General features: G+C 53.1%; 5 protein-coding genes across 5 annotated transcripts; 4 read left to right on the top strand and 1 right to left on the bottom strand.

Moving 5' to 3' along the window:
• Window positions 1–2,169: 2,169 nt before the first annotated feature.
• On the top strand, window positions 2,170–3,038 carry SETTUDRAFT_168059 (uncharacterized protein). Its single transcript, XM_008025285.1, has one exon. The coding sequence runs from the start codon at window positions 2,268–2,270 to the stop codon at window positions 2,790–2,792; it is 525 nt and encodes a 174-aa protein (XP_008023476.1). The 5' UTR covers window positions 2,170–2,267; the 3' UTR covers window positions 2,793–3,038.
• Window positions 3,039–4,033: 995 nt separating this feature from the next.
• On the top strand, window positions 4,034–8,234 carry SETTUDRAFT_159994 (uncharacterized protein; the record flags this gene model as incomplete). The annotated part of the gene is made up of 3 exons (XM_008025284.1): window positions 4,034–4,305; window positions 4,358–5,748; window positions 5,800–8,234. 3 exons carry the CDS (start codon window positions 4,034–4,036, stop codon window positions 8,232–8,234), a joined length of 4,098 nt encoding a protein of 1,365 aa, XP_008023475.1.
• Window positions 8,235–8,845: 611 nt separating this feature from the next.
• On the bottom strand, window positions 8,846–9,826 carry SETTUDRAFT_128542 (uncharacterized protein). Its single transcript, XM_008025283.1, has one exon. The coding sequence runs from the start codon at window positions 9,734–9,736 to the stop codon at window positions 8,939–8,941; it is 798 nt and encodes a 265-aa protein (XP_008023474.1). The 5' UTR covers window positions 9,737–9,826; the 3' UTR covers window positions 8,846–8,938.
• A 762-nt stretch (window positions 9,827–10,588) lies between these two features.
• SETTUDRAFT_26865 (uncharacterized protein) lies at window positions 10,589–11,377 on the top strand (the record flags this gene model as incomplete). The annotated part of the gene is made up of 1 exon (XM_008025094.1): window positions 10,589–11,377. The coding sequence occupies one exon, from the start codon at window positions 10,589–10,591 to the stop codon at window positions 11,375–11,377; it is 789 nt and encodes a 262-aa protein (XP_008023285.1).
• A 690-nt stretch (window positions 11,378–12,067) lies between these two features.
• SETTUDRAFT_46404 (uncharacterized protein) lies at window positions 12,068–12,706 on the top strand. Its single transcript, XM_008025165.1, has 3 exons — window positions 12,068–12,106; window positions 12,174–12,271; window positions 12,327–12,706. The coding sequence occupies exons 1-3, from the start codon at window positions 12,073–12,075 to the stop codon at window positions 12,681–12,683; spliced, it is 489 nt and encodes a 162-aa protein (XP_008023356.1). The 5' UTR covers window positions 12,068–12,072; the 3' UTR covers window positions 12,684–12,706.
• Window positions 12,707–13,540: the final 834 nt, after the last annotated feature.

The raw sequence follows: 13,540 nt of genomic DNA, 5'->3' as shown, positions 1-13,540 counted from the left end.
ACCTTCATCTAGTTAAAACCCCTCCTAAATATCGTAGCTAGAAACAACCTACTTAGATACTTGTAGGCCTAAAAACCCTACACGTCTTATATAGCCCTTCGGGCTGAAAAAGGACGTTAAACTAGAATAATAATAATAATAATAATAATAAAACAAGTCTGTGCGCGACTTCGGAGGTCCGCAGGTCAAACCTCCAGTAACCAGGATTCTAGAGGCTCGTAATCACCGTAACTACAATACCGTACCAGTTACAGTACCAGTTATAGTACTAGTTACGGAACATCCTTAGTCGTGGTGTCGGGACGGAAGTGCCTTGCTGCCTACGTTGGCTACATGTGGGTGGCTAGTCCTGGAGCAGCAGCACGGAGAGGGATTACCCCGCGATGTTCCCGAGATGACGGAGCCGCCAGGGTATAGCGTGCGTGGGCACATGTCAGGACCCAGGTCAGAGGCTGCAGGTTCATGGTGGGCCAGGCGTGGGAGGGCGTAACGTGGGAGGGCAAGTCGACTATATGGAAAGTGGGTCGTCGGCGGTGTTCTGCGGCGGTACTCTGTGTCGTTGACAGGCAGGCGCGTGCATAAGCGGCTCCGAGTGCTAGGCCCTGCTTCGGCAGCATACAATGCTTGGCCACTGGCGGGCGTGTCAGGGCGCTGCAGAAGACGCCATCGAGGGAAGGGCGTGCATTGGATGCACAGCGTCCCAGCAACGGGGCTTATCAGGGACAGGGGCGCGCAGCGTGACGGTTGCAGCGCTCAACAGCGGCTGGGGCTGGAGGCGTTAGCATGGCGAGGCTGTCGCCCTGCTGCATGATCCCAGGGACTATAGAGCAGCGAGATCGATGATTTGGGTGCAATCGAGACCGGCGAGCCAGTTGGCTGGAGATAGAGCTGTGCGCGGACCCTGATGGGCGATGGGTTCCCCAGCAGCGCGTGATGTGGCCCGTGAGGGTGGAGCGGGTTGGAGCAGGACCAGAATAGATACTAAAGAGCGTGCAGACTGCCTAATTGTGTAGGGCAGAAGCAGATAACGCACCCAGACGTTGAGCGACGCAGAGTTGAAGTCGGCCATGAGCGCGCTAGCCAAGACCAAACATGTCGGCACCGATGCCGGCGCCGCCTGCTGCCGCCCCGCTGCGGCACGTGCCACTAGTGCTAGCGGCAGCCTCAAGGTGCGCGACTGCTGCCAGGCCTGCGCCAAATCCAAAGTCCGCTGCACCAAGGAGAGGCCATCGTGCTCGCGCTGCGAGAGCAAAGGCATCGAGTGCCGCTATCTGCACTGCAGACGTCCAGGCCGCGTGCCGGGCAGCGGTGCGAGACGCGCTGCCCGCCAGTCCTTGAATCCGCCATCGCCATCGCCGCCTCTGCCACAGCACGACAGCACCGCCGCCACCTCTCCAGCCCACGCCCACGCCCACGCCCACGCCCGCAGCAGCAGCATCACGACCGACCATGGCCTGGGGTCGCTCCTCCTGTCGCCTGCCTTGACTGCGCCGCCGCTGGACCAGACCCAGGACTGCACTGCCGGCACCCACCACCGAGTCGACTCGTTCCAGGCTTTTTACCATGCCACGGATGCACTGGCTCCCTCTCTCTTGTCCGGGCTCGATTTCGACAGCAGCCACTCGGCCAGCGCCATCTGGGACGACTGCGTGGACACGCTGGCCAGCACCGAAGCGCCCATGTACACCGATCTCATGGACTGGGGCGCGGCCGCCAGCGCCATGATGCCCTTCGACTCTGCTGGCTTGACGCTCGACATGTTGGACACCAGCAGTGACGCCCAGTCGCCCACCAGCCGGCTGCTCCCGCTGGAGCCGTTGGCGCCATCCGTCACCACATTCTCCACAGATACGAGTCCATGCGCCTCTTCTTCCTCGTCCTCATCATCATCCTCCTCGTCCTCATCGTGTACGACTGCAACATCACTCTCGTCGTCGTCGTCGTCTTGCATGTCTTCGAGGCCTCCAAGCTTGCAGAGAGACACGGTTGCGCTGTCGGCGCCGTCCAGCGGCCCACCAGGAGAAATGCATTCGGCCGTCTTGAAGCCAGACGTTGCAACCAGCTGCAATTGCCTGGAAAAGGCCCTGGATCTGTTCAAAGGCGTGACCAGGAACCCCTGTTCGGATCTGCAGCCCGCCTCCGCTAGCTCGCCCACACAAGCAATCCTCGCCAGGAACAAAGAGACGATCCAGGCAATGCTAGCGCTTCTCAACTGCCAGCACTGTAGCGACGACAGACTACTTATAACCATTGCGCTTCTTACCACAATGAACCTGCTGCCCTGGTACGCCTCCGCAGCGGCCTTGACGGGCGCAATTGCCCCTGGCGCGGGCACCGACCATGTCTTGAAAACGAGTGCGAGCGCCCATGGAAGCCCCACGTCAAGCATGCCAGCGTCGCCAAGCCACGACCAGCCCTGTCCTCGACAAGCAAAACAACAAGTCTTGCGCGAACTGCACCCTGTGCAGCGGCTCATAACGTTACTTTCTGCGAGGCTCAAGGGCCTGGAGCAGCACAATGCCTATTTGGGCCTCGGCTTGGGCTTGGGCTTTGGCGCGGGAGCGGGAGCGGGAGCGGGAGCGGCGCAGCCACAGTCTGCGCTGAAAGAGCCAGAACGCAGCTATCAGGGCCGCAGACGCATGATGCACACGATGCCTGGGCAGGCGGGTTTTGGCGACGCAGCACTGATGATGCCCATCTCGCCCCGGGCACTCGAGGCGCTGGAAATGGATGCCCGAAGTAGTCTCGGCTTCTTATCGGCAGCTGTGAGGAATGCGCTCAAGGAAAGCTGATCAGCAGCCATGGTGTGCTAGTGCATTGGTATGGTGTCAGGCGCTGGGTCTGTTTCATCGCTTTCTTTTGGTTTGGTGCTCTGTCACGGCACTTGCTCTTTTTCCTGTGTATGTTTTCCTGCGGCTACGCCGTAGTCTTGTGCAGGGGTGTAGCATGATGGATATCCTCTGGCAATGTTCATTGGCTTAGTATGTGTATCCCTAGCAGAATATCAATGGCGCGACGGCGCAGGCAGTGTCAACGAGACGTCAATCGACACGGCATGAATTCGAGCAGTGTTCCTTGACAGCCGGCAGCAAAGCGCGAGCCGGCATGGTGCGTTTATAAAGCTGCGGCGGTAAGTATGGCCACCTGTCCACTTGGTCTGCTTTGCTGTCGGCTGCGCTGGACGCGCCCAGCAGTCGGGGTCAGTGGTGCGGGTCCTTGCAATACAGGAGACGGGTACGTGTTCTGGCGGTGTCAGTGTTGCTGATAGTCATGCTGCTGTCTCTGCGGCCCAGATGATTGACATCATGAGTCGCTGCACAAGGGCACAAAATGCCATGCTGCTGCACATCTGGCTGGGCTGGCCGTGGCTCGTGGCCAATGGGTGGCGTCCTTGGATGCTGTGCCCGGCGCCCGCGGGCTCCGGTCCATCCGGCTCCACAACCTCCTTCACATGATTGCGCCCCAGTCCTGCCACACGACGCCGTTGAAACACGCCCCAAATCCCCGAAGTGGCTCCGCAGCCATGGCATTTGGCCCTCGTTCGGTGCCCGTGGCATCCAGCCTCCGGCCCCTTCTCGCTCCCTCTGATTCGCGGTGCTTCTACCTCCATACTTGAGCCTCATGCCTGGCCCTACCCTGCCTGTCCGATCCATGCTATCGTCATCTTTTCTGACCATCGGGGCGATGGACATGGTCACTGTGCTTGGCGCCTTCACTCCACGCCCAAGATGGACCGCCTTATTAATACACTGGTACCTCCTTGCCCCCATCCAAGCACAGTCCAGTGTCTTTGTCTTCCGCATCACTGTCCAGCTGAGCTTGTGCAATGGACAACCAGGGCGGACCCACCCCTGTCCCCAGCGAGATTTTTCGCGATGATGCGAACACGCCGACTCTCTACTCGATACCCCCTTCGCCCACGGGCACAAATCGACGGGACGAATCCAAAAATGTCTACGACAGTGCAGACCAAACTTCATCCACCACCGACATTGACGAGTGGCAGCTTGCCAGAGACATTGCCCATTATGACATGAACAACCAAGCTGGCAACCGCAAGCTCGGCGTCACATGGAAAAACCTCAGTGTAAACGTTCTCCCTGCCGACGAGCGTTTCCACGAGAACATCATCACCCAGTTCAATCTTCTTCAGCTCGCCAAGGACCTTCGCGCAAAACCACCCATGAAAACCATTCTTGACTCTAGTTCTGGCTGTGTGCGTCCTGGCGAGATGCTCTTGGTCTTGGGACGTCCGGGTTCGGGGTGTACCACGCTACTCAAAATGCTGGCAAATAAGCGTAACGGGTATGTCCTACTGCACCGTCCAAGCATCATGGCAGCAACTGACTCTTGCTAGGTATGCCCAAGTAGACGGTGACGTGTACTTTGGCTCACTTGATGCCGAACAAGCAAAACAGTACTCTGGCAGTATTGTCATCAACAACGAAGAGGAGCTGTTCTACCCAACCCTCACCGTTGGCGAGACAATGGACTTTGCTAGCCGCCTCAACATGCCTGCGAACCTACAAGGAAATGGTGCCAGCCCCGCCGAGGCCCGAAGAAATTTCAAGCAGTTCCTTCTTAAGTCCATGAACATTGCCCACACCGAGGACACAAAAGTTGGCGACGCATATGTACGAGGCGTCTCCGGAGGCGAGAGAAAGCGAGTGTCTATCATCGAGACCCTTGCAACACGGGGCAGTGTTGTATGTTGGGACAATTCGACTCGCGGTTTGGATGCCTCTACGGCCCTCGAGTATGTTCGTGCACTGCGCTGCCTTACAGACACTCTGGGTATGTCTACCATTGTCACTCTATACCAAGCTGGCAATGGCATCTACGATCTGTTTGACAAGGTGCTGGTCCTTGATCAGGGCAAGCAAATCTACTACGGCCCGCGCAAGGAAGCACGTCCTTTCATGGAAAGCCTTGGCTTCGCCTGTGGAGACGGTGCCAATGTGGCGGATTATCTCACTGGCGTAACCGTACCCAGTGAACGGCAAATCAAGCCCGGCTTCGAAAACTCGTTCCCTCGCAACGACACCGAAATCCAGAATGCCTACGCTCAGTCAACGGTCAAGGCCAAGATGGACCGCGAACTCGACTATCCATCCACGGACGAGGCCAAGGCCAATACTGAGACATTTGTTAATTCTGTAAAAGCAGAAAAGTCTGGGCAGCTTCCTGACTCCTCCCCGATGACGGTATCCTTCCCTCAACAAATCAAAGCTTGCATCATTCGCCAGTACCAGGTGCTGTGGGGAGATAAGCCGAGTTTGATCATGAGGCAAGCAACCAACATCGTCCAAGCCTTGATCTGTGGGTCACTCTTCTACAACGCACCCACCAATACTGCTGGTCTGTTCATCAAATCTGGAGCCCTGTTCGTCTCTCTTCTATTCAATACTCTCTTCACCTTGTCAGAGGTAAACGATTCCTTCGTTGGCCGTCCCATCTTGGCAAAGCAGAAGAACTTTGCCTTCTTCAACCCCGCTGCTTTTTGCATTGCCCAGGTCGCCGCCGATATCCCAATCCTGATGTTCCAGGTCACCTGCTTTGTCTTGATTGTGTACTGGATGACTGCACTCAAGGCGACTGCGGCGGCGTTCTTCACCAACTGGTTTGTTGTATACGTCGTCACGCTGGCAATGACTGCCATGATGAGAACGATTGGTGCAGGATTTCCCTCCTTCAACGCTGCGTCCAAGGTATCGGGATTCGCCATCACCGCAACCATCGTTTACATGGGTGAGTAGCCCGACTATTTGCTACTTGAATCTTTTTTGCTAACACCCTTAGGATATGAGATACCGAAATCCGACATGCATCCATGGTTCGTCTGGGTCTACTGGATCAACCCATTGGCTTACGGATTTGAGTCCCTGATGGCAAATGAGTATGAAGGAACTAACATTCCGTGCGTTTATGACAATCTCATTCCAAACTACCTACCTCAATACCAGGACCCAAGCGCACAATCCTGTGCAGGAATCCGTGGTGCACGACGCGGTGCAACTTCAGTCAGTGGACAAGAGTACCTGGACAGCCTGTCCTACTCACCTTCCAACATTTGGCGCAACGTGGGAATCCTTTTCGCGTGGTGGGTCTTGTTCGTTGCCTGTACAATCTTCTTGACTCTTCGCTGGGACGACACCTCCAGCTCGAGCACTGCATACATCCCTCGCGAAAAGCAACAATATGTTCAAAGGCTTCGCACGCGCCAAGCTCGGGATGAAGAATCGCTGCAAACCGAAAAGGTCACACACAATACTACGCCCGGGGAAAAGGATGAGGAGAACAACGCCGAAACCAGTCTTATTCGCAACACGTCGATTTTCACTTGGCGAAATCTGACCTACACAGTCAAGACTCCCTCAGGTGAGCGCACTCTACTCAACAACGTCCATGGCTATGTCAAGCCTGGAATGCTTGGTGCTCTCATGGGCTCGTCGGGTGCGGGAAAAACAACTCTCCTGGATGTCCTTGCTCAACGGAAAACGGCCGGAACAATCCGAGGTGAAGTTTTGGTTGACGGCCGACCACTGCCAGTATCATTCCAACGGTCCGCAGGGTACTGCGAACAGCTTGATGTACATGACGCTTACTCCACTGTACGAGAGGCGCTCGAATTCTCCGCCTTGCTTCGTCAAAGCCGGGACACGCCTACCGAAGAGAAACTTGCGTACGTCAATACCATCATCGACCTGCTGGAATTGCACGATCTTGAGAACACAATGATTGGAACTCCTGGTGCTGGGCTTTCAGTGGAGCAGCGCAAGAGAGTTACAATTGGCGTTGAGCTGGTTTCGAAGCCCTCTATTCTCATTTTCCTCGATGAGCCCACCTCTGGTCTCGATGGTCAAGCTGCTTTCAACACCGTTCGCTTCCTTCGGAAATTAGCCGACGTCGGACAGGCGGTACTCGTTACTATCCACCAGCCCTCGGCTTTGCTATTCGCTCAGTTTGACGTTCTTCTTCTGCTCGCGAGAGGCGGCAAGACAGTCTACTTTGGCGAAATCGGCCACAACGCGGAGAAGATCAAGGAGTATTTCGGCCGCTATGACGCACCGTGCCCCCGAGGCGCTAACCCTGCAGAGCACATGATTGACGTTGTTAGCGGAAATTACCCCAGCGACAAAGACTGGCACGATGTTTGGCTCAATTCGCCCGAATCAGCGGCCTTGAATCAACACCTCGAGGAGATAATTTCTGACGCAGCAAGTAAGGAGCCTGGTACCAAAGACGATGGCTATGAGTTTGCAACCACTTTCTGGAACCAGACCAAGCTTGTTACACATCGAATGAATGTTGGCTTCTTCCGAGACACGGCCTACTTCAACAACAAGCTCCTACTCCACGGCGGTGTTGCCTTCTTCATCGGTTTCACGTTCTGGCAAATTGGACCCTCCGTTGGCGAGCAAAAGTACGTTTTGTTCTCCATATTCCAGTACATCTTCGTGGCGCCAGGCGTCATTGCCCAGTTGCAGCCAATCTTCCTGGAAAGGCGAGACGTCTACGAGACCCGCGAGAAGAAGTCCAAGATGTACTCATGGCAAGCATTTGTCACGGCCTTGATTGTTTCTGAGATACCATACCTCCTCATCTGTGGTATTCTTTACTACCTCGTGTTCTATTTTGCCTCAGGTCTACCAACAAATGCAAGCAGCGCTGGGGCTGTCTTCTTCGTGTTCTTGATTTACCAGTTCATCTATACGGGGTTTGGCCAGTTCGTGGCTGCGTACGCGCCCAACGCCGTGTTCGCCTCACTAGTCAACCCTCTACTGCTGGCTGTTCTTTGCCTCTTCTGCGGAGTCCTCATCCCGTATAGCAATATTCAGGCATTCTGGCGATACTGGCTCTACTATCTGGATCCTTTCACGTACCTGATTGGCTCACTGCTCATCTTCACCGACTGGGACTGGAAGATTGAATGCAAGGAGAGCGAATTCGCCATCTTCAACCCTCCAGACAATCAAACATGCGGACAATACTTGGAGGCATGGATGAACGGACCGGGCAGACGCACAAACCTTGTGAACCCCGACGCGATGTCTGACTGCCGTGTCTGCCAGTACACATGGGGACGCGACTATCTGGCCACTGTCAATCTTACTGAGAAATACTATGGCTGGAGAAACGCAGCTATCTGTGTCATCTTCTCGCTTTCCGGGTACATGCTTGTCTACGTTCTCATGAAGTTGAGAACAAAGGCTTCCAAGAAGGCTGAGAAGTAACGAGGCATGGTCAGACGTCCTTTCATCCGCAAATCGACTTTCTGTTGTGAAAGGAACACCTAGACCAAGACTTGCCATTTCCCTTCTCTAGGCAGGCTGTCTCCTATTCCGTTTCCTTCGTTCATCACAAAATCATAAATTGTTGTAGCGTTTCATTTAAGTTGTTAGATATCATATGCATTGGAAAGAAAAATTACTTAACTGTTTGTTGTAGAAAAAGATTTTTGAATTAGAATATTTAATATGAAATATTTTATCGACTTTACAAACGTAACATGCTTGGTGAAGAGGAGTGCTGTACTGCCAGTGAAGTCATTTACGGTATAGCAAGCCATGAATGTTGAAAGATTTGACAGCCAGCAGTCATTCATGTTTCGATAGAATGATTTGTGCTATGTGTCCATCATTTGTATCAACTTATCACTTCCATAGCCATTGTGCTCAAAAACGAAAAGAAATCGCATCTGCATGACTCTTAGGCTCCAGTGTGGGACTAGTAGTCTTCAAGTCACGTTCCCATCGTGATGAGCACAAAGCCGCTTTATGCAAGTGGTCTGAAATATCACACGGGTTGAAGTCGAGTCACATACCATCCGTAATCATCTGACCTGATTTACTTGTATTTGTTCCGGATACCACTCTGCATTACAGATAGACTAAGCAGTCAAAACATGTATAAAGACCTTTTCCCCATTGCTCTCCCACTACGCCGCACCACCATCGAGCGTAATGACCTTTCCGTTCACCCACTCGCCCTCCTTGCTAACCAGGAACCCAACCACGTTCGCGACATCCTGCGGCCACCCATTCCTGTGCAGCGGCGACGCATGCGCCGCCATTTCCTGGCGCTGCTCAGGCGTGTAGTCATTTCCATTGGGAAGGTAGTGCTGCGACACATCATGGAACATATCCGTGACGGTACCGCCGGGCGCGACGCCATTCACCGTGATCTTCTTGTCGCCACAGTCCTTGGAGAGGATGCGCACAAACGAGTCGATGGCGCCCTTGGAGCCCGAGTACAGCGAGTGCTTGGGCACGCTGAAATCCTTGGACGTGTTGGACGACGTCAGGATGATGCGGCCGCCCTCGGTCAAGTGCTTGTATGCCTCGCGGGCGACGAAGAACTGGCCGCGCGTGTTGAGGCTGAAGACGCGGTCGAATTCCTCCTCCGTCACGTCCTTGAGGTGCCCGAAGCTGACGACGCCCGAGTTGCTGACGGCAATGTCCACATGGCCAAAGTGCTCGACGGCTTGGTCGAAGAGCGACACAATCTGCGGCACTTGCCGGATGTCGGCTTTGATGGCGATGGCGTCGCTGCCCAGCGCCTTGATGTCTGAAACCACCTTTTCGGCGTCTTTGGTCGAGTTGGCGTAGTTGACCACCACTTTGGCGCCCAGACGCCCAAGATGCGTGGCGATGGCTGCGCCGATGCCACGTCCAGATCCGGTGACAACGGCGACTTTGCCGTCGAGGCGGTGGGGGATGTAGGTTTCAGCCGTCATGATGGATGTGTGTGGTGTGTGGGATATGCTCTTGGAAATCAGGGAGATAGCGAGACAACCAGGTTATTTTGTATTTCTTTTTTGGAAACCAAGAAAGTAGTTGGTGGTGAGGTGTTGCGAAAACGAGTAGGGCTTGATTCGTACTTATGTGGTGTTTGTCACGATGATATAGGCCTTTGGGGGAGTAGTAGTACTTAAAAACCTTACGACAGTTGCTTCTTGGATGGATAATTTACTAGATTGTGATCGTTGGAATCCGCGCTGCTGGGCAAAGTCTGTTCTGTTACACACGCCTAAATAATTGGCCCGTAGCTTCAATTACCAGACTTGAGGCGTCTCGTTGTATGCTGAGCTCCGTCGATCCTTTCGCCGCATCGAGTTGCTGCGTCGGCGCGGGAGGATGCATTTCTACCGATCGCCATATGGTCGGTACATAGCGATTCCTCACCCTGTCCTGTCAGCAATCCAATCCCGATCCGAGCTAGTTTACCTATTGTGTTTCTAGAGTAAGAGCTAAGCCATCTTTGGATTTCAAAGTACGTGCAATTTCCTGATTGAGTTCGTGTTGCGATGCTGAAAGCGATAATGCGCGGGATTGCCACATGTCTATGTGTCGGTGATCGGAACAAGGGCCAAAGTACAACTCGGTGGAATGCGTGCCTTCCACATGTTCCGACTTGTTTTCGTAGCCTGCACGAGCGTTCCAGGATGTATTCTATTAAAGTCTGGAGGAGATGGTTACACAAAGAAGATGGTACACCAAATCCAATAGCCATTCGCTCTTCTGTGCTGCAATAAGTGGAGCAGTCTTTTCCATCATCTCTGTCTATAGCCAATCCCAGTCCTGTCATCATGGCATCCTCGTATGCGATACTGGGTGCCACTGGCAATTGCGGCACAGCCCTCCTTGAGCTGCTGCTCAACAACACCAACGTCAAAATCAAAGCTTATTGCCGCAACAAGGACAAGCTCTTCCGACTCGTCCCCGCTGCGGCAAACAATGCTCGGGTCGAGGTCTTTACCGGCAGCATCCTCGATGCAGACTTACTCGGGAAAGCCATGTATGGCTGCAAAGCCGTCTTTCTGACCGCCACCACAAACGACAACGTGCCCGGCTGCCACATCAGCCAGGACCTTGCGCATACGGTCATCAAGGCGCTCGAACAGATCAAATCCGAGGACAAATCCCCGCCAATGCCGAGACTGGCATTGCTCTCCTCGGCCACCATTGATCCCTGGATCAGCCGCAAGAACCCCTGGGTCAACGCCATTGTCCGCCGCTCCGCATGGCACGTATACAGAGACTTGGAGCTCGCCGAGGAGCTCCTCCGACAGCACGAGGACTGGGTCAAATGCATTTACATCAAGCCCGGCGGTCTCTCGGTCGATGTGCAGCGGGGCCACAAGCTGACGCTCGACGACGAAGAGTCGTTTGTGTCTTACCTTGATATCGCGGCTGGCATGATTGAGGCCGTCGAGGACCCGGATGGCAAGTGGGATAACAAGAATGTCGGCGTGGTGAATGCGGGTGGCAAGGCCAAGTTTCCAAAGGGTACCCCCAAGTGCATCATCTGTGGCTTGTTGACTTATTACTTTCCTTTCTTGTATCCTTACCTGCCGTCGGGTACAGGGCCTGCTTAGTCGTGATGGAATATACCCTACGAGTGTGATAGCGAAGACTGCTTTCTTTGGTGTAGTGTGTGGCGGGAAATGTATTTCATGTTGAATTAAGGTTAAACTAAGGATTTTAAGTCTCAATCGCTGTTCTTTAGAAATCTCTATAAATGTGGAGATCAAATTTCTTTAAATCGAAAATGTTACACATGCAAGTTGAGCAGGTGGGAGGTTTTTTACACTCAGCCTGCCCAAAAATTGACCCCATCATAATCACACCGCTTTGCGATCGGAAGGATAGATTTCTTCTTATTTCTATCTGACTGGAGTCGCGTCCAAAAACGAAAACAAAAAACTAGAAATATTCTGAGCTTTCCATCGCCGTAGCCTCGTCGGGCGCGTGGCATCGGACATCAGCACGTTATTATATTTTCAGACCAAATCCATCTCACGTCATCTCCGAAATGCTTGGACTCGTCGGTATTTGCACACGTGCAATTGCACTCGGGTGATTGCTAGGCTGTTCTGGGATATGTTCCGATGGCAAGCACCCGAGGGTGCCAAACTGGTGGGGAAACAGCCGACGTCTGGCTGTCGCATCCACCAATGGCGAATAAAAAGATATACCAACAAGCTGTGGAACGTAATTATCGACTTCTGGGGATTGGAAACGTCCAAGAACAAATCTGGGAAAAGAATACTCAGTAAAAAAAAACCACAAGATGTCGAGCAAGGAAGTGCGACCAGCTCCCGCAGGTAAGTCACCTTAATTGATTCATCCTCTATAAGGATCAAAAGAGTAATTCCAATGATTTGCTTGCAGATGTTCTCGAATGTCAAGCTGCGGCATTTGAGTGGGCGGAAAGTTACGACAGCAAAGATTGGGATCGTCTGTCAAAATGCCTCGCGCCCGAACTCTACGTAAGCACCCCCAAACGCGCTCCATCACCTATTTCAAGGCTGAATAAACCAAAAGATTGACTACCGCACTGTCATGGGCATGATTTGGGAAAAGATGCCAGTTGCAGAATTTATTGGCATGGCATCCAGCCCCAAGTTCCTTGGTAACGCGCGTATCAAAACACAACATTTCATGGGCCAAACAAAGTGGGTTCAGAAGGAGCCGGGCTACATCCTAGGATATCATCAGATGCGCGTGGCACATCAAAAATACAAAGACGAAACCTTGACTGAGGTACTGTACAAGGGACATGCACACGGCAAAGCAACATTACATTATCGCCTTGTGGATGGCGAGTGGAAATTTGCTGGCCTTGAGCCTGGTATTCGCTGGGCAGAGGGCGATTATGGCCAGATCTTTGAAGATAATTAGTGTAATGAGATGATAGAAATGTAAATAGATTGGTGCAACGGAAAAGACTTTTAGTCAACACTATGAGTTGTAATACTGAAATCACAGTGCTATCTTACAAAGAGACCAAGTCCATTCAGGAAGAACCAGTATTTTTGGGGGTGGCTTGGTCTCTTGCGTGAAGGCAGGTACTCTATCTCATGATAGCATAATTTGATTCGAGGAATAACTCAGGGTGTTTCCCCTCTCACATTAGCCGCCTGAAGGCGACTTTGGGCACTTTCCTTTCCCGTCCCGACTGTTCACCCCGATACGAGACAGCGTTGGAATTCAATTGGCCTGGAAACATCGCCCTGCTAACAAGAGACGTGATTGTTTTCACATCGGCCATCGCTATGTCCGATGCGTAATGATGCAGAAAATGCACGCCGATCACATTAACAACAGGGTCTAGTTTTACCCACCCTCCTCGAGGCACGGTTCTACTCTGATCTTCAGGGATTCTGGAGGAATGGGGTAGCAAGCCATATCACCGTATTGATGCTGTCGCTAGACATTGAGACAATGGACGGGCCAGCCTCGTAATCGGACCATGCCTGTAAGGATCGGGCCGATTCCGACCCTTCCCACCGACATGTCGGCGGGTATGGACGATCGGCTCAATCACGTTCCTATGGGACAACATGCAGTATCAAGACAGAAGAGAAATTTCATGTAGACCTTCTAACTATGTATTAGGCTGATGCGCAGCGCCAACATGTACTGTGATAATTGCGCTGGCGCAGTCACTGCCGATAACTTATCGACCACCTAATCGATCTCCACTATTCCTTTGCAGCCCTAGAACCTTTGGGGCAATGGACATGCAGGTTTGATCT

Source organism: Exserohilum turcica (genome assembly GCF_000359705.1).
Source record: "Exserohilum turcica Et28A unplaced genomic scaffold SETTUscaffold_14, whole genome shotgun sequence".
Taxonomy (NCBI): domain Eukaryota; kingdom Fungi; phylum Ascomycota; class Dothideomycetes; order Pleosporales; family Pleosporaceae; genus Exserohilum; species Exserohilum turcicum.
This window is presented reverse-complemented; position numbering and strand designations above follow the sequence as displayed.

Coding starts and splice junctions, on each gene's coding strand:
- SETTUDRAFT_46404 (XM_008025165.1), top strand. CDS start 12,073: ATGTCGAGCAAGGAAGTGCGACCAGCTCCCGCAG. Junction 12,107..12,173: donor AGTGCGACCAGCTCCCGCAG/GTAAGTCACCTT, acceptor ATTTGCTTGCAG/ATGTTCTCGAATGTCAAGCT. Junction 12,272..12,326: donor GCCTCGCGCCCGAACTCTAC/GTAAGCACCCCC, acceptor ATAAACCAAAAG/ATTGACTACCGCACTGTCAT.
- SETTUDRAFT_128542 (XM_008025283.1), bottom strand. CDS start 9,736: ATGACGGCTGAAACCTACATCCCCCACCGCCTCGACGGCAAAGTCGCC.
- SETTUDRAFT_168059 (XM_008025285.1), top strand. CDS start 2,268: ATGAACCTGCTGCCCTGGTACGCCTCCGCAGCGGCCTTGACGGGCGCA.